Source organism: Lissotriton helveticus, chromosome 2_1 (assembly GCF_964261635.1).
Source record: "Lissotriton helveticus chromosome 2_1, aLisHel1.1, whole genome shotgun sequence".
Lineage (NCBI taxonomy): Eukaryota > Metazoa > Chordata > Amphibia > Caudata > Salamandridae > Lissotriton > Lissotriton helveticus.
The window spans coordinates 735,306,517-735,330,776 of NC_136059.1; the positions used below are offsets into that span (position 1 = coordinate 735,306,517).

The window sequence follows — 24,260 nt, forward strand, 5'->3', positions numbered from 1 at the left end:
TGGATCGCAAAGTTCTGTGAGGAAGATAGGGTTCCGCTAGGGAACAGATCATAGTAGGCGCAGTCTTCCACATGGCTTTGTGCATGATACACAGGGATTTAAACAACACTCTGGCCTTAATGGGGAGCCAGTGCAGTTTCCTCAGGGCCATGGTACCTGATTGTCGTTTGTTAAGGCCTAGTAAGAGGCGGGCTGCAGCGTTTTGTGTCACCTGCAACTTCCTTATTGTAGAAGCGGGAGCCCCTAAGTATAGGGAGTTCCCGTAGTCCAAACGGGACAAAATGATGGCTTGCACCATTATTCTGCGAGCTTCAAAAGGGAGCAGTGGTAACACCTTTCTCAGCATACGCATGAGCCCAAAGCATATGGCGGACAGAGTAGTGGCTTGCTGCAGGAAACTGAGGTTAGTGTCCAGCCATATGCCCAGGCTCTTTACATGGGACTTAGGTTGGGGCGGGGGGCCCATACACGAGGGCCAATCTGGTAGAGGGCTGGGAATGACTGAGTTGCCTAGCATCAATAGCTCCGTTTTCTCGCCATTTAATTTTAAATGCGAGGTAGCCATCCACTGAGCAACCGCTGCCAGACAGTTGCTTAACTTAGCAGAGGAGGAGTCCGCCTGGTTCATAGATACGACTAATTGCGCATCATCGGCGTACGTCACTATATCGAGGCCAAACGAGTGAACTATATCAGCTAACGGCTGCATATAAATATTAAAAAGTGTTGGACTCAAGGCAGACCCCTGGAGCACACCTTGGTCCAAAGGCCAACATTTTGAGCAGGTAGTGCCCTCGACAACCACAAAGGAGCGATTCTCCAGGAAAGACTGGAGCCAGTGCATGGCCTTCCCAGAGATTCCCATTTTATGAAGGCGATGAAGGAGAATGCTGGTGTTAACAGTGTCGAAGGCGGCACTAAGATCGAGCAGCATGATTGCTGTAGTGCCGCCTTGGTCCATTTGTTTCCTGGCTAATTCAGTTACCGCCAAGAGAGCGGCCTCAGTTCCCAGTTCCCAGTTTGGGACGGAAACCTGCTTGGGAATCATGGAGAAGATAATGGTTTTCTAAAAATTGAGTGATAGACGTGTTAATATGTTTTTCTAACAGTTTACTGACCCACGGCAGTAGACATATTAACATATTAATAACACGATAAGCCCATGGGGTGTTGGGTATTCAGTTTTTGTTCACTCTACAAAATGTAGACAAGGTTGTTTTTCATGAAAGGAATAACTCTATTTGTTAATGTTCCGATGTTGTGCTGTAAATTATGTGTGTTTGTTGCTTGAATCTGCCACTTCTACCAAAATACAATTCTCGACATTTAATGTTGAAGAGAAATTCAGTGGGAGGATAATACATATTAAAGGTATATCATATATATGTGCAAGACTCCACCAAAGGAAGGTATGTGAGTATGCGTGTTCTTCACGTACGTCATGAATTAGTCACCACCATACTTCTAGGCACCTAAACTCCGTAGAGGTGGTGCGCATTTTGGTGACGCGATTTTGAGCAGTGTACGTTTTTTCGAGGAATGTGGCTCAAACGTCTTATTTATTTAAAGTTTTCTATAGCGCGAATAAGACCCTTGGGTATCAGAGCGCTTCACATGACAATAGAATATGAAATTACAGTATTACAGTAGAGAAGTTCTATAGGTGTGCTTCCTGTCATGCTAGATGAAAGGAAGGTAACAAAGAAGTAAAATAGGTAATGTCTTGTATTTTTTGTCGCTTAAGACTGTGAAGAAACTTCTCAAATAACCCAAATTGCCACACAGGTTAGGCAAATAAACTCCTTCATAAGGGACTTCGATACCGCACCAAACAAAACAGGAGAATTATTGAAGCTGCATACTGGGCAATTTTTAGATCACTTGACGTTTTGTGGCAGAAAGAGTGAGATTTTCCCTGCATGTGACTTGCATGGAGTGGGGTATAGTAAGGGGAAGAGAAGCGAATTCAGTATAACATTTTCTGGCTAAATGTAGAGCCTCCCTCTTCAAAAGGAAGAGTTGGCGCGTTTGAGGAGGTACTAAAGTGAGAACAAAAAAAAGAATAAAACGCAACTCAACAGCAAAGAGGATAGACAGCACAGTCTAAAATACAGTATCATACACAAAAACACACCCGTTTACCACCTTCTGCAGAGCCTCACAGTTCAAACCCCCAGCAGAAGAAAAACACCTTTAACTGATCTATTCTAATATATTTCCACCGTTGCTAACCACATTTCTGAAAGCGAATCTTCAAGAAAGGTAATGTACACCTGGCCTTAAAGACTTAGATGGAGATGGGCAGTATCGGCCCCAGTGCACTGTCTGCCTTCACTATGGTCTGGTGACAAGTCTAATTTCCCCCAAATAATGCAGAATATAGCCATTCTGCCCCAGGAAACCTGCAGCTTGCAGTCCATACACCAGGCAGCACGGCGCCAGGGTGGATTGATGTTGTCTTTGTTAATAAACGTTATTAGTTTACAGGTGCATCACATAAGCAGTGCAACATATAGAATATCTTGCATTGAGCCTTGTCATTTGACATGTCACAGTCTCGGTAGGGACAGACACACAGATATGTTGCAAATAGCAGCTATAAGTTCATATATATGTGTCACAGATGGTATGGGCCCAGATTGGATTGATATTGGAGTTACAAGTACTTACCGCCATGCGGGAGGTAAGTACTCTTGGTGTAATAATTTGAATTGTGTCAATTTGAATCTTGTATTTTTCCCGCAGTTTTTAAATTCTGGCTTTTGCACCCCAACTACCTCTACTAGACCCGTACCCCATTATTGCTTAGCCAGCAGTCTATGGTCTTAGGTTGTTTTTGGATACAGCGGTGTTTGTGTACTATGACCAGTCTGTAGACCTATTACAGGGTTTAATAAAGTGCAATAGCAATCCATTCTTAATGGCCTATAGATTTAAGCATATGTCTTTCATGACAAATGTATGAGGACTGCGGCCTTTGTCATACATTCTCGCTGTACACATATGAGACCTGTGGCATCTGACATCACTTTCCCCAATGAACTAATGAGACTATGGCCTCCATGGAATCTATCCTGGAAATCTAGGTGATCCCAAGTCTCCATTCCTCACAAAAATCAGGAAAACCAGTATCTTATTGTTTTTGCTGATTTTTATCTATGCTTATCAGTTAGATCTCCGAAATAAGAGCAGCCCACCAAATGTCATTGCTTTCTGTCTGACATGCTGAATGAACCTTCACATAATGTAGTGCCTTTCAGTAGGAAAAGTAATGAGGGTTTATTGTTCACATACCTTGAACACCTATTGTTCCCATTAGGAGAGGTAGGCACATCAGTTGACATTGCCCGAACCATGGCAAATTATCCAGTATTATAGGATACATCCATTTTCTTCTATTCTCATTGGCAACCAACTCCATGTTTATCGTAGGCAATAGTCATACCCTGTTCAGAGGGACACCATGGCAAGTAGGTGCTACTGGGCCTTATGACTAGGGTCATTTGCTTCTGGTATCCCAGGGCATACACCATTATGTGTTTGCATATTTGACAAAGTACAACGCCTTCAACACTTGAATGTCTCTGTTAGCCACAGTGAATAAAAAGCCATAAAAAGGGCCAGAGGAGATTTAAAAACCAGCGAGGGCTAACTCCTATAGTCCATACAACTAAACACACAGAAGCCCTCAGGTCTAGGGGTGAAGTCTAGGCTAATTACAGAAACACCAGATCAGGGCGTCCCTTTTAAAGGACGGTTTTCCTCGCCCACCACAGGTGGCATGCTTCATCATTGGGGTACCCCATTGCACAATGAAACCTAGTCACTGTGCGGGCTACAACCCCCTCTCTGAGAGGGAGGAGCTCAGGGATGTTTTGTATACCAGGAGGGTAGTTACTAAATACCCAATGAGAGCCTGTTGGCGTGGTGAAGTATTAAAGTGAGTTAAAACTAGCTCCAGGGTTCACCGTATGCATTTATTTTGGCTGCGCTGTGCTAGGATTAAAAACATAAAACACAACAGGACATATTAGACCCCGTCGTGTCATTCAAGGATTGACATGTTTCGGCTGGTGACCTAGTCCGTGTTGTGGCCTTCTTTAGGATCTTCTTCCTGCTACTTCTGGTTCCCCAATGATGAAGCATGCCACTTTTGGTGGGTGAGGGAAACTGTTCTTTAAAAGGGACGCCCTTTTTGATCTGGTGTTTCTGTATTTTGCCTAGAATTCGCCCCTAGACCAGAGGGCTTCTGTGTGTTTAGCCATGGTGAATAGTCACAGGCTTCACAGAGAGGTAGTGTTAGGGTGCTTTAAGCTGAGAACTGAACAATCCCTCAGCAGCATAGTAATAGATTGTCCGTCCCAGAACTTATCTTTCATTAAAAAAAATAACTATTTTAATGTAGTCCAGAAACAAAACAATAGACACTACAATATGCAGGTACAAAACATACTGTTGTCAGCCACTGTACCCAGGGATCATGGTTCCATCCTCCTCGCCTCCCCCCTCCCCACCCTCATCTAAATGCTGGGCTGAATCTGGTATGGAATGTTTCAGGTGCAGGCACAGTGCTACCTACCTCTTTTACATTTCATGTGCTGTATAAACAGTCTCAGGCCCAATATACATGTCCCACCAGTGCAAGCTCTTCGGAAGTGCTTGTCACCCCTGGGACCCACAGCACCCGTCTGGTTCTCCCGTTGTCTTCTGAGAGGAGATGCACCAGCTGCAAGAGCTTCAGCCTTGAGCCGAGTCCCCTGTAGCAGCACCAGAGTCTGCCACCGGGAGTCTGATCGGGCTCACAGGCTCTGGCATCATTGATGGTCTCTGGCTGGTCGCAGGCCCACTTTTGGGCTTTGGGTTAGCAGGGTGATGACTTTCAGGGTCAGAGGTCAAGCAGCCACTGCACACATGTTTTGATTTTGGACAGCAGCACAGCACCAACTCAGCTCACAGCGATGGGACAGCAGCACAGGCCGTACAGTTTCAGACAGTCACTACACCAGTGCAGTATCCACTTCAGCCACATCTTAAAGATTTGCAGCATCTCAGTTTGCCCAGGTACTGTAATCAAGTTTTTCAGCAGCATAGTATGCTCAGGCACATTTCAGGGAAGAGCCATTGTGCCGGCAAACTTATGCACAAATTAAAGGATTACAGCGGTTCCTTTCACGTGTGCATACTTTAGAACAGTGCCATGGTGCAGGCCGCCTGGGAAAGAGTCTGCTCTCCAGTCCTCAGAGCAGTGCAGATCACTCTCTCTCATCTCTCTTTAGTCTCTCTGGGTGGACAAGCACTCAGCTGTGGGATCAGCTGCTTCTGCTTACCCTGGGAGGACACATCTTCTGCAGGGTTGGGGCACTCCTCCTCCTTCCTCTCAGGCAGGTTTGCGTCCAGTCGGCTCAGGACACGGAGGCAGCTCTTCCTTCCAGGTCAGACTCCAGATGATGTACATGTAACTCTGAAAAGCTGGCCTTCACGCAGACACAAGCTTTAGTTATACATCAGTCCTCTTATTACTCAAAGGAGCACTCCCTTCATTAGTCAAAGAGAGTTTTTGAACTGGAACAACAAGTGGGTCAGTAGCTCCAATTTTACACAGTTGATGCAGACTGGGGATGTGTATTCTCTACGTGCATGCTCAAAACTGATTCGGGTTGGTTCTTCTTTCATATGTTCTTTCCAGGCTGACTTCCAGACACAGCCTTTATGTAGAGTTGTGCTCCTCACAGCAGGGTTGTCTCCAGTTTGGAGTACCCACAACAGAAGCGCAACGAGGTGTCATGCATTCTGCACTTGACTATCAACAGCCACACCAAACTGTGATCAGGAAGGAGACAGAAAACGGCCCTCACCTAGCCAAAGTGATGGCCTATCATTTAGTTCCCCATATTACGGTATTGATCCATCCGGTTCAAGCAGGATTTATGCCAAACCGCGCTACGAGACACAACATTAGGCATGCCCACAAAGCCATCGCGGCGGTGGATAAACTCTGTACTCCGCCGCGCTTCTTTTGGCAGATATGAATAAGGCCTTGGACTCTCTTAGCTGCACCTATCTCTGTGCCCTCTATCGGCCCCCGGTTGCTTAATTTTATTCGCCTGTTATACACAGACATAATTGCCTCAGTCCACGTGGTTGATTCGGTCTCTAAATGTTTTCCTGTCGGGCGGGAGACACGTCAAGGTTGCCTGCTCTCTCCGTATCTTGTTGCCCTAGCTATGGAGCCACTTGCGGCTTGGGTGGGGGTGGACGCGCAGCTAAGTGGCTTCGAGTGGGCTCCTGGTATTTTCGGCCGCATATCGCTTTATGCGAATGATGTCCTCTTCTTTCTCACTGATCTCAACCGTACTGGCCCACTTATCCTCCACATTCTGCAGATCTTCGGTGAAACCTCTGGTCTTTATAGGAATCGAGGGTAATACTTTCTGTGGCCGTTGCAGGGCGGAGATGGACTCAGTGATAATTTGCCGGAGGTAGTCGGGCCCCGTATGGTTTTAAGTACTTGGGAGTGCATCTCTCTTTGTCCCAGGCCCTGGCATGGAGTCGGAACCTCGCCCTGTTGTGGATGCAGGTGGGAGACCAGACACATGTATGGTCTCAACTGCCCCTGTCTCTTTTTGGAAGATCTGCTATCTCTAAAATGATTTATTTGCCGCGTCTCCTTTACCAGCTACAGAACCATCCATATCCCATCAATCATTTGTGGTTTCGTCAACTAAATGCTATCCTTGCCCGGTTCTTATGGGGGGGTGAGGGGTGTTTCACGGTAGCTTTGCGGACTTGCTTCCTATCTACGTACTCTGGTGAAGTAGCCGCCCTAGATGTCCATTCATATTATATGGCTTCCCATATACTTGTCCTCAATGACTGGTGGTACGGTGATCGTGGTGACCCGGCTTATGCGGTGGAGCGCTGGCTGCTAGGGATGACGCTCTCCACAGGGTTCTTTATTCCGCTGCCTTGCTTCATGAGCTACCACCCGCTACAGCTCTAATTTTCAAACTTTGGAGAGCGGCACAGAGTTTATTATACTAGGCACAGGCAGTGGCGTTCTGGAATCATTGCATCCCCACATTGTCTGCAATGTAACTCTATAGAGGGCACATTTCTGCATACTGTAGGGGCCTGCCCAGTGCTGGCCAATTTCTGGGAGGGGGTATTTGCATGCCTGTCTGAGGTCCTAGTGTGGTTTCTTTCCTCCTCACCGAGGTTGGCTATTTTACACATTACGGAAGATATAGACGGAAATAGGTGCAAACGCCATCTTCTATTTCTGGGCCTAACACTGGCTAAGAGAGAGGCTTTGCCCAGGCCTGGAGGACTGAGACAGCACTGTCGCTCAGGGTGTGGAAGAGGAGTCTTGACTTTTGTATGAGTTTAGAGCTCCCGGTCTTTGAGGCTAGGGGTTGCCCCGCGGAAACATTACAAAATCTGGAAAAGGTAGGCGGAGTATAGGGGAATGTATCTAGAGCCTTACCCCATCCTATGTTAATGAATCCCTATCATGATACTAGCTAGCTGGTATATAAGTATTACTAGTAATCATTATGCATGTGGATGGCAGAATGTTCTCCTTTATCTAGGTTTCATATATCAGGCCAAGGGGAAGCAATGTGGCACAGTGGCTTTTTTCTGTTGTTCTTTTTCTTTTCTGTTCTTTATTTATATTATATAATGTATCTTTTGTGGAATCAATCCGCTATGATTGCTGGAAATGTTGATTCACATATTTGTCACTTTACATGTTGGAAATGGGTACCCTATGAGGCCCACGTCCTTCATTGGATGTCAGCAATAAAAACATGTTGTAAAAAAAAAGGAAGGCCCTCACCTTAAGGACTTTTCATATTCCGAACAACAAGGAATGTAGTCCCGCTCTTTATCCCCACCATATACCAAATTGCGTCAGTGAAGAAGACTAATCAGGAATGTCAGCAATACACTTCCCCTGTCTGCAAAAGTGCACCTGAGTAATTCAGTGGCTTCTAAAATGGAAACCACAGGCCTCCATTACTGTTATTTGCTCATACATACAATGCATGCACCACAGAGGCTACACACATGCACTGGGATGTTTGCACTAGGGCACGTGTTAGTGCGCAGAAGTAGAACTCGACTTCATTGACACAGGTAGGAAGGTCTTCACAGCTACTGGTACACAGTTTGTTGTCATCATGGCTCTACATGATAAACCCTTGACAGGGACAGTAGTCCACTGTCCAGCAAATCAGGGAATGTTTGATGTGTCCCTCCAGGTTCATGACCTCACTCTATCTTGTAGTTCCTCCTAATCCGTAGGATCTGCGCGTTTGGTGGACAACATAAACTAGGGGCTTGCTTCCCAAACTTGTTCTGGATAACCCCCACAGGATGTGTTGGCCCATAGACCAGCTAGCTCACAGTGCCACTGTAAGCCCCCTAACCTTATCAGGGAGTGAATGGTTTCAGGCTACTTCTGAACGTGTCACCCCAGTGATCGCGGAAACAGTACAAAACCTTTTGCACAGTCACTCATGCTCACTTATTCTCCTAGAGGTATACAGAGAATACACAGTGGGACGTTGTCGATATATTTATTCAACCAAAGTTATTCTTGTATAAAATACGTGCGCTACAATGATTAGTAGACAGAAGCAGACAAATGTGATTACCAGCATCAAAAGCGTAAATAGTAGACATAGTTCTACCATGGTGCTAAAAGTGTATGTACTTAGGCATATAAAACAAGGCAGTAATCGAGCATACTCCTACTATGCAAACCCTACTCTAAGTGTACCTAGAGTGTGTGTAGGTGTAGAGCCAAGAATCCAGCCAAGGGACGATGCAACCCCATTACCTGAGGGAGAGAATGAAGGACCTTGTCTTGGTCATGACCTGGACACGACTCACAAGATGTCAGACCACTGCGTGGTGAATCCTCAGTGTCAGGTGTGATGCCTCCTCTACTAATCTATTGGTATGCTCATCTTTTATAATAGAAAGCAGCCTTGCGATGCGCTTATAGATTAGAGATGTTATGGCTATGTAGATAGCCCTGTCTCCACTTGGATGAAGATAGAGATGACATTTGTATATAGTGAGACCTTGTACAAGATGTTCAGGGCATTGTGATAATGTTGTGATGTTGTGCAAAGCTAGATGTGTAAACAAGTTTAGTTTCAGAGAAACAAATCCACCATGTTGCACACGTAAATATGTGCCAAAGTTCACAGCAGAAATGTTATTGTGAGCACAATGTAAGAAATCACAGCTTTGCTACATGGGCCTAACCCAGGAATGTAACAACTCATCTCAAGGGATGGGCCTAGGTCTTTGCGTACACATTCAATTAGTGTGAGCCTAGGGCCTAAACCAAAATCAAGTATACTAGATAATGATAGATTAGCACTGAGGGCAGGGACACACAATTGTATATCTTACAGAGGACATTCCTGCTACTAGCCAATATTTTTTTGGTTAATGGTAGCCATTGCAGAGCCATTTGAAATCTGGAGACTATGTGCCACCTTTCTTTTATGTGGCCCAGTTTATGGAGAGTTTAACTCTGCAGTCTATATCTACCAATATAACGGAGTCTTGAGTCAGTGAATCCTATAGAAGAGTGATCTTGGAATTAACATTAGTATTGTTTGAAAACTTCGGCTTAACGAGGGTCATGTCAGCCAATGCCATTTTTTCCGTGAAAGATATGGCAATGAAGACCGTAAATCAGAGAGTTACAATTTTATTTCGATCACCAGGGTATCATTTTCCTCAGTTCTTATCAGATTTTGAAAGGTTTATTGTATACTTGAGTTGGTAAAGTTACAATTTGGTAATGGACATAATACAGATTTCTGCCAGTCTATGGCTAGAACAGAAGACACCTCAATAATCTCTAAAGTCTCATTTCAAATCTGCCGCTCACCTAGGCTCTCATTACGAGTTTACAAGCAAATAGAGTGGATCCATATAACGCAAGTGAGGTTGGACCCATGTCAATACTAACATATACAGTATACCACCTTTGATCTCTGCTCAATTAATTTAAAGTACAAAAAGCATGCATCCATTTGTCTCAAGATGAGTCAACAGCATTAGTAATACATTTGTAGCTAAACCGTCTTCCACTAGGTTGATGTTCTAAACAGCCAGCTTCCTTGCCAAGTCAGGGCACGACTTGGTGGAAAAAGAATCTTTGCTAGAAGTGCTTTTGAATCTGCCCTTGAGGGAGGAAGCCCAGTGACTGTTGACAAATAGTACTGGATGTGCCCTGCACAAGAATATAGCTGCTCAGAACAGCAGAGGAGTACAGACCAGTAGCCCATAAAGCAAGGGAGCTGTGTAACTACCTACAATGATGGCAGAGGCCCGGCTTCACATCCACCATGCTGAACTCCCTTCATCCCTGTACCTACAGTGTCTGCCCACTAATGTCCTTAGAGCGTTACGTTTACTAAGCTTAACTTCAGCTCCTGCGAGTAGTCCTCGGGTCGCTGGTAAAGCCTAAGAGCCTTGACTGTATAGATCACACCTAAATCCATGTGACAGCTGATGACCCAGTGTACTTGAAGACCGTTTTTGTGGGAGCTTGGGTGGCCTATGCCAGCTCTACAATTCTGTGTTTGTGACCTTGGGTGCTGAATAATCTTCTCATCTGGCAGGTGCCATGACTGACTCTATCGCCTGGAGTGTACAGCTCAAAAGATCTTAGCCGAGTCATTGCTCAAAAGTACTGTACCTCCAGGGATCCTATCACGTGGGGCACTGCGGGCACCAGGAACCAACATCAGTCCCATTTGCTGAGGGTTCTGTAGTAAATTACTTCTCTACTGTTCTCCACTGAATAGAATGTCCATGACATGACATGACATCATAGAATGTTTGGGTGACGCTCTGGCTCACAGTGTCAGTTAGTCAACTCAGGCTGAGCTGCTTGGAGCTTGCTCCTGGTGGAGTTTTACCTATACTTCCTATCTTCTCCCACTCATCTATCCTAGAAGGAATCCAAATAAAGGATTATCTAACTATACAGCTGGACTGTGTATCTTCCTTTACTACAACTTGGCGACGATTATCAACAGGATGAACCTACGCGTGAACTAAGGAGAAAGGCAAACTAAGGAACCAAAGAACCGTAAGACAAAGTAACAAAGACATTAAGGACTTTCAACACGTCAATTGAAACTTAAAGGTAACGCCCTGGTTAACCCCACCAGTGTCCTGTTCTATCTGGACAACCTGCAACCTGGGCGTTTGTTACTAATTTGCCTGCTGTCACCCTACTCCTGCCTCTGAAAAGTTTCTCCAGCAACACCCTTCCCTGAGACCTGCGGTGTGTATTTATTTCATTTGGCCTTCATCCTGTGAGGGAAGTGTCAAGGGTTTCATCCACTATCTCAGTCATTTACGGTTGCATCTGGATCTAAAATCAGTATCTAGCAATAGTCTGCCTGTGTATTAGTCTGGAAAAGGAGTTTAGCGCCTCTTGAGAGTATTCACAGCTTTGTGAGAGATTCAAGAGTGTTCACAGAAGCGGCACTGTTGGTAAGCTCATACGTTATTTTGGGCAAGTGATTTTCAGCGACTGTGTGCTACGGGTGGTATCCTGACACGCATTTGTGGAGAAACTGGGACCAGAGTTGTGTTCGAACCACGGTGTGAGATATTTAACTTTGCAGTTTTTGGGGTTCAACATGTTGTTCCGGCTTCGTGGCAGTTGACTTTCAAATAGCCTATGACACCACATCACGTGCATGCACTCGACACGCGCAGCCTTACCAGTTTCATGATGCCTGCAGATTTCCTTCTGTGACGTCCGCCTTCTCCGTGGCTTCTTTTCTGTGCTTGACGCTTTGGCGCACGCTTCTGCTGCGAGCCTTCCTGCACAGCGTCAGGTATGCGTGCTGCCATTTTGTATTTGGCCCTGGTTCACGCTATTTCTCTATCAACGCATCAGATTATCGGACATGTTCCTTCAACTTGGCAATCACGGCAACTAAGTTCGACAAACGTGGTGCTGTCTGTCTCCCGGCCTGCATGTATGGTTGGTGTCATGTTTTCTTCCTATGTGGACGGGCTGGGCGACATGTTAAAAACAAGATGTATCGGTTGGAGAGAGTGCGGAAGGGACTTTCCTCATAGACTGGATGACATTTTCCTTTTGTGGCGAAATTCAGCGGCGACTGCGGGGAGCTGTGTACAGAGACCCCGGGTGAGAGATTGCTCAACGGAGCTCAAGTCATTTATTCATTTTTGTAGCATTTAGCATCCCAGTGCATGTTTTGAGTGCGCGTCTGTTTGGCATAGTGTCTTGTTGGTGTTACATTTTGGGGGGGGGGGCGGGGATTCACCCTATTGTGTGTGTTTGCGGGGAGTTTCAATTCCGTTTTGGAAAGTTGTGTAGGTTTTTCATTTGGGAAATGTGTGGTGCTCTTATGGAGAGTGTCTTGAGAGCTTTGGGGGCCCCATGGACCTACAACTAGTGTTACATGGAACTCTCTCTAGGGTGTTTAGTACTCTGTGTTGTACACTATTTTGAGGACAATATACCCTATCTTAGGTAGTTTCTTTTCCTAGGTTAACACATTTTAACCCTATGTGTACCCTTCTTTGGGGAGGTTGTGGGGCCAGTCAATGCCCAATTTTGTTTCTAGGGTGATGATGTACCTTTTGGTGTACCGTATGTAGGGGATGTTGTAGTCTTGGTTTTCCAAGGTGTGAATTCTGTGCTGTACCCTACTTTGGGAGGTAGGGTGTTTGTGGGTAGTCAATGCCCCATTCTTGTTCTCAGGGTTGGTATGATGTGGTGTACCCTATTTAGGGGAGGTTGTGTGTTTGTGGGTAGTCAATGCCCTATTTTAGTTCCCTGGATTACTATCCTGCGGTGTACCCAATTTAGGGGAGGTTGTGTGTTTGTGGGTAGTCAATGCCCCATTTTAGTTCCCAGGATTACTATCCTGCGGTGTACCCTATTTAGGGGAGGTTGTGTGTTTGTGGGTAGTCAATGCCCCATTTTAGTTCCCATGATTACTATCCTGCGGTGTACCCTATTTAGGGGAGGTTGTGTGTTTGTGGGTAGTCAATGCCCCATTTTAGTTCCCAGGTTTACTATCCTGCGGTGTACCCTACTTAGGGGAGGTTATGTTATTTTACAGGGTTAGTACCCTGCGTTGTTCCCTATTTTTGGTGAAGATTGTTTGGGCACTGTGCTCCGGTCGAAGTCTACCTGCTTGGAACTCATGGCCAAGGGTTTCATGTTGGTAGGACTTTAAGTTTCGAGCCGTATCATATTTTCAGTGTCAGCATGCCTTTATCAGGGCAACTTTTAGTTTCTTTCCAGAGTGTTTTCTCTTGGGAATTTTTGTTATGGGGCTTGCACTCTTCCAGTTGCCTAGAGTGAATTTTACCCCTGTTGTATTTCTCTAGGATCTGTGTCTACACTCATCTTTGTTTACCAGGGTGCCTACCCCGTGGTGTACCCATGTATGGGGAGGTTGTGAGTGTGACCAACTTTCTTTGCTGCTTTTGTCTTGATTCTTCTAAACCATGCTTCCCTAAGGAAGGGGAATGAGGCATATAGTAGCAAAATTTAGTTGTTTTTCTGTTCATCTAAAATTTAGCATCTTATTGTATTTCTGCTCATGCTAATGATACCTCATGCTGTACATGTCGTGCATTATTAGATTTGTGTATCTCATTTTGTACTTTCATGCAAATGTTATATTTGAGGTATCTTGCCTATCTTTCTCTCTATTCTGCTGTCATTCCCTAAGGAAGGAGGATGTGTAGTAAATTACTTCTCTACTGTTCTCCACTGAATAGAATGTCCATGACATGACATGACATCATAGAATGCTTGGGTGAAGCTCTGACTCACAGTGTCAGTTAGTTAACTCAGGCTGAGCTGCTTGGAGCTTGCTCCTGGTGGGGTTTTACCTATACTTCCTATCTTCTCCTACTCATCTATCCTAGAAGGAATCTACAATAAAGGATTATCTAACTATACAGCTGGACTGTGTATCTTCCTTTACTACAGGTTCCTACATTGCTGACTTGCCCCCTCTCTGCAGGTATGCCAGGGTGTGATGGTGACCTTGTTTGGATGGTGGTCCCTAGGTTCAGTGAGAAGCACAGACCTTGAATTCATGGGGTCCAGAACCAGAGCCATACTGTGTGAGGCGGGTGACAAGCTTGATATTGCTTGATTGCTGCAGCAATAACTTCCCTGCCGTTTTGCGTGCCCCCCACACTCAATTCCCCCATGCCACTGTCAGCTGCTTTCTGAGCTGTATTTCTCTGGGGGTAAGGCCAACCTTACCACCCAACAGTTTCTTTCTTGGGCCATACCTCATGCTGTCATTTATCAGGGCCAGTAGGATATCCCTCCCATTGACCAGCATATTCTTTTGGAGATTAGCTCCCCCCCCAATGCTCCTCTGTCACTTTGTACTACCTTATGGGCCTCAAACCACTTGTCAGTGTCATCCCTCAACACAAAGCGAGGCACCCAGGTTTTGGAGATGTGAACCCTTTTACCTCCTCTAGGCATCTCTGTGTCATGGCTGCTATCTTCACTAGACTCTGTGACCCTACTTGCTCTCAGGCTAAGTTTTTTCTGGCTCATCTCATGTGCCAGTAGAACTTTCTTCTCCTCAATAGCTAGGCTTTTTGCTCTAAGGCTCTCCGCTTCTGCCTTTTTATCCTACAGGCCAGTTAAAGCCTCTCTCTCATCTTGCCTATCTTCCAACAATTCAGGGGTCAGGATGTGGAAGCCCTCACTGATCTTGGCAGAGGACCTCATGCCTGTAGGCCCCCTCATCACCTCTGGCTGTATGACCATCATCAGGAGAATCTCTTGCTCCACCTCTTTCTCATCCTCCTCTTCTGCACCATCATCCTCCTGCTGCTATGATATGGATTGCAACATGCAGTCCTCTTCCCAGCCTCTGAGGGCTACCTAATAATTTAGTTTCTTGGAACCTTTTGCTAGTTTCTACTCCCCCTCATTACACAACTTTTTCTGCTCCCAAGGGTGCCTCCTCTGCTACGGCTGAGAAGTGTTGCCCTACTGCTGGAACTAGCAGACACACGTAAAATAAAATGATAATAAAGCAGTTAATAAAACTGCTGTATTATCATTATATTTTACTCCAGAGCTGCTGCCGAGTCTTGGCAGGAGGAGTGGTGGCTCAGGGCACTACCAGTGTGCATGTAGGTTTGGCTGGCTGTCCACAGCCGGCCAGACTTCATGCTCACTTGGATATCTCCAAGCTATTGCTTTGCGATATCTGCAGGGCTGAGGAGCACTGTTCGCAGTCCCTTCTGGAGCATAAAACCAGCCCACTCCACCCAATCCCTACACTTCTCTCATACTGGGTAATAGCAGCATGATAGTAGTGTCTGTATTTTCGCTGGGCACTTTGGGAGCCTGTGTGAGAATCGCCACGTCACCGGGTGGAGCTGAAGCGGTAGCAGGGCGCTACGAAGGGTGTCAGTATTCAGGTACGTTTTTATTTTAAAAAATGTACCCCCACCGATTTACCCGGGTAGCGGCTGTCACTGTCTGCGCTGCCACAGCGGAGCTATCAATGTTGCTGAGATCCACCTCCACTCTTGCAAACATCACTGGTGCTAAATATGGGGATAGGAGTGAAATTAAGGAGAGAGAGAAATAAAAAGCTCAATTCAAAATAAAGGAGAATTGAAAAAAATCAAAAATCAAATTTGATTTCAGATTATGTAAAGTGATGTTTGCCTTTACACAAATCACTGAATCGCACTGCACAGACAGTGCTGTACGTCGGTGCAAGAAATTGGAGAATTTGTTGAGGGGAGTGAGAACCCACATCAAATAATAATCACAGTCCTTTTCAGGGTGTACCAATAAACAAACATGTGCTTAACCGTCTGGTAGCGTGGCACGAAGAACAAAGAAGTCAGACTTAACTTAGAGGCAATGTGTGAAGTATTTATTCTCACTCAAATAGTAATAAAGTGAAAACACAACACAAGAGAATCCCAAATCTGTTTAGGAAAATGGAAAATATTTTAATACATAAACTGATGCCAAAACAACACATTTTGAAAGAGTAGGATCGGAGATATGACTTTTTAAAGTTTGAATTAAAATAGCGACAAAAAGCAAAAAGTACCAACTTCAGTTATCTGGTCGTGTTAGACCTGGCCAAAGTTAAAAGTTAAGGGTGACTGTAATGGAGTGGGAATCGGATACCAAGAACAGGTTGTCCTGGTGGAAAACACATCTTCTGACTTGAAAATGTTTATGGATAAAAAGTGGTCATCGATGAGTCTGATCAGTGAGGCAAGCTGGATCTGAAGTGGGGTTCAATGATGGCGGATGCTGAAAAAGCTCAGAACAGGGCTGGGCACAGCTCTAAGGCCATCCTGTCAAGGGAGGAAAAGGATAACTTTCCTTAAGTGTAATTTCCAAAGTAGTAATGTAAAATCTGACTTGACCATTTGGTTGGATTTTAAATTACTATTAAAATGAGTCCTTGAACCAGTTTTCGAGCTACTCCCAAACAGAAATTTGCACTTATTAAATGTAATAGTGTAAACCATTGTTAACCTTGGGTGATGCTGCCAGCCTTTCCACAGTGAAAAACGACTTTGTAGCTTTATTCCACTGCCAGGACATGTAAAACATAAATTATATATGACCTACTTTTAAATATCATGCACCCCTATCGGCGTTTAGGGTCTACCTTAGGGATGACTTATAAGGATTATTTTTACACTATGGAAGAGAGAGGCCTCAGTCATGAAATTCGTTTGTCCAACTTCCCCCTAGTCATAGTGCCTGAATTAAAAAAAACTGGTTTCTTTGAGCAATCATGAGCTTACCATTGGTAGTTTGGTCCAAGCGGCAAGGCCTTCTTAAGGCAAAATTGCATACAGTATATTTACAGCAATACCAACACCAAAACATTACAGTTACAAAAAAGAAATACAGTTCTAAACTAGTTTAGTTTAACGAAAGCAACGTTTAATTATTAAAAAAGACATCCAAGTTAGGATATTGAAATGAGTTATAAAAAATGTCAATAGAAAACAACAGAAGTCTAACATTTTAACTTTATTTTATAGGGTACAGATGACCAGTCCTTAGGCACACTCTGCAGCAGGGAGGGGGTGAAGTGATGTCAGCCAATGCTTAGCTGTTTGCCCCAGTCAGAAGTTTTACCTTTGCAAATTTCACTTTTGCTGATTTATTTATTTGACTTATAACGCACCATCATATTGTTAGTCCACTTCGCAGTGCAATGAGAATGATAAAGGGATGAAGGAGCGATAAGATTCAGAGAAAGAAAAAAATGTATGAATGGGAGATTCCAGGTGTTAGAGTGATCAGTGGTCCTGTCCCAAAGGAAGTGGGAGTTCAGTATGGAAGTAAGGATCCATTGTTGCATAAGGCATACAGTTGTCAGTAACAGAAGCCCTGCAAGGTCGGGTATTGTGATTTCATGGTTCCACTGGAGCACTGAGCGAGGCAGCAAAAAGCCCTGAAAGACCACCATGGAAACAGTAGCTGCCGAGGTTGCATTGCTGTCTGGCACACTCTGCAAATTTTTTTCCACTACTGCACAAATCTAACAGCAAGCCAGAAAGTCCAGACTTTCAGAATTGGTGACAGAGGTTGTGTAACTTCTGCTCTAGTGCTCCTAATGTCACCAAACCTTCAGAATCTGCTGCCAGAACAACATGCCACAGGTTAGAGTGGAAAAACATTTCCCCCCATTTATATTTGGGAACATACTCAAAAGTCCAGTTCCAACTGATCTTGCTAATTCTCTCAATGAAATTTAGTATCATCTTATTGTTTACAGTCAGCAAGAGGTCATCTCTCTTGACGCTGAGTGTAGCTTTTCAGAGTTCAAATAAGCGGGCGTCAAACACTCCTAAGTCCTATTCCAAACAAACATACATTCTTCTTAGCAGACCGTTATTTGATTCCTTCTCACTCCAAGCAGCACTCTGATTTGAGATTGATGTGAATAGTGTTTTATAGGGCTAACCTAGCAGCCTTTGCAGTGATTGTCAGAATTTGTTAAGAAAATCTAGCCAAAAGTCCTGCACATTCTACTCCTTCCTTCATTGCTGCTATGACCCAGTTCCTTGTTCCCAGCCCTGACCTCTGGCCAAAACAAGCCCACAAGCCTTGTTCCCTAGCTTTGCAAGCAGTGGCGTAGCAAGGGGGCGGCGGTCCATCCTAGGCGACATATGTTTTGGGGGCGGCAGCCTCCCCCACTTGTACCTGTTACCGCTGCGGGACGGCAGACACGCGGGAATTGCCGGCACCCCGCCTTCCCTTTACTGGCGTCCATCATGGGAATCGCTAACCCTCCAACCCCCTACTCTTAGGTCTAGCTATGCCACTGTTTGTAAGATGAGAAAACAGAACTTTTTGTAAGTTTGTCTTTATCTCCCTTGCTTAGCTCATCCCAGAGGCAACCGCCAATAGCACTTCTGTGATCAAAAAAAGCACCCCCCTTCCAACCGCCCATCTTCCCCTCCCTCGAAACCAAATAAAGCCTTTATTGCGGACTGTGAACCATAGTTAAAGGTTACAAAACGGATACATTGATGCCATGGAATGACAAACAAATTTATGCAGCCACTGCTAAGTGAAGCTCGGTTGTGACTTATGAACTACGACTATGGTAACTGATATGTGTTTTCAGAATTTTATGTTTTCAAAATATTTAATGGCGAAGCTGGCAAAGGAAGATTTGTTTTCTCTGTGAAAAAATTTGGAAAGATGCACATTTTATGCAACATTTACTCTTGCAGAACTTTTCACCTAGTGTTGATTGTGTATGAGTAAGCTTAGGGCTTGTGCATATGGGTATATTTCCTGGAATATTCATGTAATGATTTCATATAAGCAGAAATTCCACTTCAAGGGCAGAATACCTTTACAGGGACAGATTTCTAGGTTTTAAAGCTGCCCTTTGTGACTGTGATGATTAGAAATAAAGCGTGCATCATGAATGCAAACATACCCAAACATACATAGGGAATTAGTGCTGGTATATGGAACTAATTAGATAATATCAAAACATACCGTTGAAGAAAGGGTCTGAGGGAATTTAAAGACCTGGCCTAGGTTAACACTCCCTTAAGCAATATATAAACAACAAGGAAACCTAGGGGTCTAAAAATGAGAAATTATCTCAAACAGTCATAAATGGTATTGAATACACTAATGACTAAAAAGCTAAATTCAATGAGTAGGACAAGAAAAATGAAATACAATGTCTACAATGATTTGTGAGTAGAACCCAAGAGGTATTCGTAGGATTCCCATCAAAAACTTGCGATGATCAATGTTATCATTTGGTCATCGAACCAAGGTAATAAAGTCTCTTGATCATTGAGACTGTGTTCTTACCTTGTACCAAGGTCGGGTCACTGCCCACAAATGCTTATGGACCAAGTGATATCAAACTGATGGGTAAGAGTGCAGTGCAAAAAATCATAAGAGTGGTGAGTTTTAAAAAACGATAGAGGACAAGAGAAATAAATTTATTAGAGATCAGGCCTCTTCCTAATTAAAAACAAGAACAGTGCAGGAAGGCAGTGTTAAACAAATAACTGCATAGGGGCCAACATGTTTCAGCCTGTATGGGAAAGACCCAAGGCTTTCTTCAGGGCCTCTGTTCTAAACGTTGCTACTGCAATGTGATTTTATCACACAAAGGAAATTAATGTGACATAAGAGACAATAAAGTGAAAAGATCAAAAAAGGATACGATAATCCAGTAGCATATCCTCCTGGTCAAAAGATGATTAAATGCATCTAAAAACACAAAGTACAAAGTAAACAAAGCATTCAAGGGGTATCGTGTCTCACTCATACACCTATAAATGAGAAAAAGTAACAGTTAATAACACTCACCCAGCTTGACCGGGGATGGGGATTGAGCCTCACCTCACCTGGACACATACTCAGGAATAATGAGGCCACGCTCTAGAAAAGTAAGGATACAGGTGCATGATGCAGAATGGTGAAACAGCCTAATGTCACTCTTTACTGCACATGTACAGACACTCATATAGTTATCCTTACTTAAATGTTCAATATCTATTAAAATAGTCTCAAACCACTGAGAGCTCTAACCTCCCAAAAGATCACTCAACTAATGGCCAAAAGATCACTCCAGTAATGGCCTATAACCAGATAAACCTAGTCACTGTTTATTATACTAGGTCAAATGGCTCAGTTTTTTTGAAAAACGTGGAACAGATGGTCAAGAAATCATGCACACATCTCTAATGTTAGCCACTTGCATATCAACTGAAACGTACCTGTCCGTCGTTACCTCTGGCAATTCCCAAGTTCAGGGGGAGGCAACGAACGGAGCAGGTCCCGCCAATTAAGTAAGATACAATGTTCAAAAAAGCGGCCAATCATTAGTGCGCTTTCATGTTTGAAAAGCAGGGCGGAAAATAACCCCTGCACTTCTGTGGTTACAAACTACCAATGTTATCTAGATACGGTGATAGAGTCACAATAGTTGAGCCTAGGAATACCTTGTACTCGCCGGTGGAGACTCGCTGTTTACTCGTAACCGGAAAGCAAGGTCGGGCGCGTGATCTCTCCCAAACTACAAAATGATGTCATATCGTGCAAGGGAGTAGTTTGTCCATCAGGCGCATGCGCGCTCTGATGATATTAGATTTTAAACCGGCCACCAGTTCGTATTTGTAATAGGATTGCTTGAATGTATCAGTCTGGTGGCTCATATTGTCAAAGATAAAGACGTAATTAATTAGAAAATGTCATGCAAAATCGAGTCATGATAAAAAAAATGATAAAAAAACAGTGACAGGTCTGGATGTTTATTACCTGTGTATATAATAATCCTAATGATAGTGCACTACACCTGAGCCTGAAATCTATGTCAATGTTGTAGAATAAATATCCAGGCTAACACTGTCGGAGCTGACTCACTCAGTATGTTTCATATACACTTCTATTTTTATTTACATTTATTATTCGCAAACCACAGACTCAAGGTATCATATGTATTTCTAAGTGTCATATAGAGTGATATACCCTCCTGCACTTAAATCGCTTTTTCAGAGAGTGGTCCACGGTATTTCATCATTTAGACCGTGACAATCAGAACGTAACTTATAAATCCACCTCTGTTCTTTCATAAAAAGAAATTTGGAAACATCCGAAATGTGAGAGGGGATCAGTGGATTTTCCAAAACAGTTTTGTACCATGGAGTTTTAGAAAGGATTTCACAAAACAGAATACCTTTCATCGAACAGTTTTGCTTTAGCTACTCTTGCTGGAGCTTGCCTCTTCTGGAAAAGGGTCTTATTTTTATCCCCAGCGGTAAATAAAAATACCACCAACCGTAACATTGCATTCATTCTTGAAGCAGGAAAGATTGTCTTTGTGCAAAAATGCCTTTCCCTGTGTACTGCAGGGATATATATATTTACATTGAAAGGTACCCCTTGCAGGATGTGAAGTAATTATCATCAAAGGTAAGATCATCTCTGTGCTGCTCTTAAGTAGCCACTAGTTAAAATGTCTCTTAGATGATCACTAAATGCTTCGGTAAGGACAGGCGAATGGTTTTACTATATCATTTTACAACTACCCTTTAAATTCACACTTCTAAATCTGACTGATGGAATTATTATTTATCTTTGGGATAAATATTTACTGCCAGTTATTTTTTTTTAAAAAGAGCCACATTCTTGATTGCTGAAAGGCAGGACATTATGTTTTATTCTTAAGGAATGATAATCTTAGTAAGTTTCCGCATGTTGTGTTTCCTCACTAGTAAGACTTGTTGTTTTTGGAAAGAGAATGATCTAAATAGTTGATGGAGAGACCGCAAAGTTGACTTGAGTTCCAATCAGAGGAGTGGATACATGATAGTGTATTTAGAAGAATAATAGATTCAGGAATTTGTTTTAACATCCATCTAACATTATGCAAGTGCCACACTTACCTTTAATGTTATGATTGCTTATGTTGGTGACTAAAATCAGCCCACCGAAATATCATATTTGACAACATTTGTATTATGAACTTTTTATATGCAATTCTATATTTGTGTTTAACAACTTTTTTTCCTTTTTTTAGTTTGTCAGACTATAAGACCTCTGAAGTGATTACCTGGATCTTTTTTGATTTCTTCACTATTACTCTAATTGTATATTTTGTTTTCCTTTTAACAGTTACAAATTCAGATATTGCCTGCGCTTACAAGAGGTATCCAATGTACCCATTCGCCTATCGAGTCCACACTCATCATTTAGGTAAGAATGCTTTGTATTCTGTTACTATAATGTCTTACTGTGCTACCCTATGGTTAGGAAGTATTTCGTTTTCTCATGGAGCCTCATTGTATACGAACCTCTGTGTTCTCTTTAAAGCATCCTTTCTTTTTATATCATGCAAGACATTAGAAGACAATGGTTTTGTGTTTTGGAATAACAAGTCTCCTTCATTATTTCTACTCTCCCTCTTTTCTAACCTATTTAGTGATCCTACCTATCCTTTTTTCTTTATGTATTACATAGTATGTGGTTCTCTCGTCTTGGCCTGCTGCATATACTTATCCACTCCATTAAGACTTTCCAAAACTAAATTCTTTGTGTACTTTAATTCACACATCTCAAAACTTTGTGTGTCCGTCTTTAGGCCTGTGGTTGTGCACAGTTTGCATTGAAATATCTAAAACCTGTGTTTGTAGTTTCATCCTCTTTTCATTCAAAAATATTTTTTTTATTGCAGGAAAGGTTGTAAGCGGGTACAGAATTCGAGATGGTGAATGGACATTAATTGGTAGACAGAGTCCACAGCTTCCACAGGTAACATATCCCTATATATTTGTATTCTATGTCAGTAAATTGATTAAAAATCTTTACATAAACTCTTCATTGAATGTTATTTTAGTCATACTTTGCCGTACCTACCCAAGGGTGTCATGAAATTAGAGTGTTATTTTTTAATAAGGCGCAGCAGGCATGTACAACAGCCAGTCTCTGAGCATGCTGTTGATCCAGTGCTTTATCCAAGGATTTCATCTTGGCTTGATCTAGAGACATAGAGCATGGTTGGGCAGATTTGACTTGTAGATGTGCCAATAGTCAAAATGACTCATCTGGCAATTTTAGGGTAAAATCAGTAAATCAGGTGGGTGTGTCTATTCAGGCTGTCACCTTAGTTTTACCTTTCCATGGATCCAACGAACACTTGACCCCAGCACACTGGGCACTAAACAGTCACCCTACTTGCTTAAAATCTTGCAAAATAAAGAGAGGGTCAACTCAGGTGAGGATCTTCTTCACTGTGTTGATTGTCCTAACTTGGTCTGCTCGTATGTACATAAATTGATTAAACTATTGCATATTAATGCCCCATGTTTAATCACACGAAAAACAAACTGGCTGTATCTCTCATATGGAGTAACTTTCTAACTTAATTTTGCTGACCGCAGTCCTACATTAATCGGCCCAATAATTAAACGACATACTATAGAAAAACCTGCTTATCTGAAAAACCATAACCAACACCTGAAGTCTAGTTGGTGATTCAGACAAAAACGTCAACCTTGGTGAATTGCATAATGTTCCACTTCCAGTATATTTTGGCCAGATTTTATCCCACATAGGATGCCTTCCAGGGTCCCAATAATCTAAGAAACAGCAAGTTTAATAAGGGAACAACTCCCTTGTCAGCCACAATACTTCTACCACCCCATTCAACACGATGACATCAAATGCTTGCCATAAACATCTATCCATATGAAGGAATCATCATGGTTCAGTTCAACGACCAGAACCGCCTGGCAAACAAAGTAATATGTTGACATTTACTCCCAGCCAACCTCCCCCCACCCCTGGGTACAAAATCATCCAATGAATAGAGAGGGTGTAGACTTAACCCATGCCACTGATTTCACTTGCACTGTCATCCCCAAGACTATCTTCTCCTCATTCAGATGATGAGTTCCTCACCTGTCCATCAATCCTTCCATATAGTTCCAACATAGTGGGCCAACACACAATGTTCGGCATACACGTTACCTTAGCTTAATCTACAACCTTGACACCTTGGATCCAGCAGTACACTTACAACATGGCCTAAGCTCTCCTTCATCTCCACTAACCTACCCACCCTTACTTAAACACACCGATTACCACACATTCTAAGAACACTTCCATCCCTGAAGCCTTTATTGATACTTTTAAAATTCCCTATGAAGTATTTCATGCAATT

At 43.2% G+C, this 24,260-nt stretch overlaps 1 protein-coding gene across 4 annotated transcripts in view; it reads left to right on the forward strand.

Annotated features, from left to right (window-relative positions):
* Positions 1–24,260, forward strand: part of PAM (peptidylglycine alpha-amidating monooxygenase) — a 1,252,349-nt gene that overhangs the window by 838,751 nt on the left and 389,338 nt on the right. For all 4 annotated transcript variants that reach the window (XM_078675446.1, XM_078675447.1, XM_078675444.1 and 1 more), the window contains exons 11-12: positions 22,214–22,294; positions 22,773–22,849. In XM_078675446.1, coding sequence (XP_078531572.1) covers positions 22,214–22,294; positions 22,773–22,849 — 158 coding nt within the window. The remainder of the gene's footprint in view (positions 1–22,213; positions 22,295–22,772; positions 22,850–24,260) is intronic.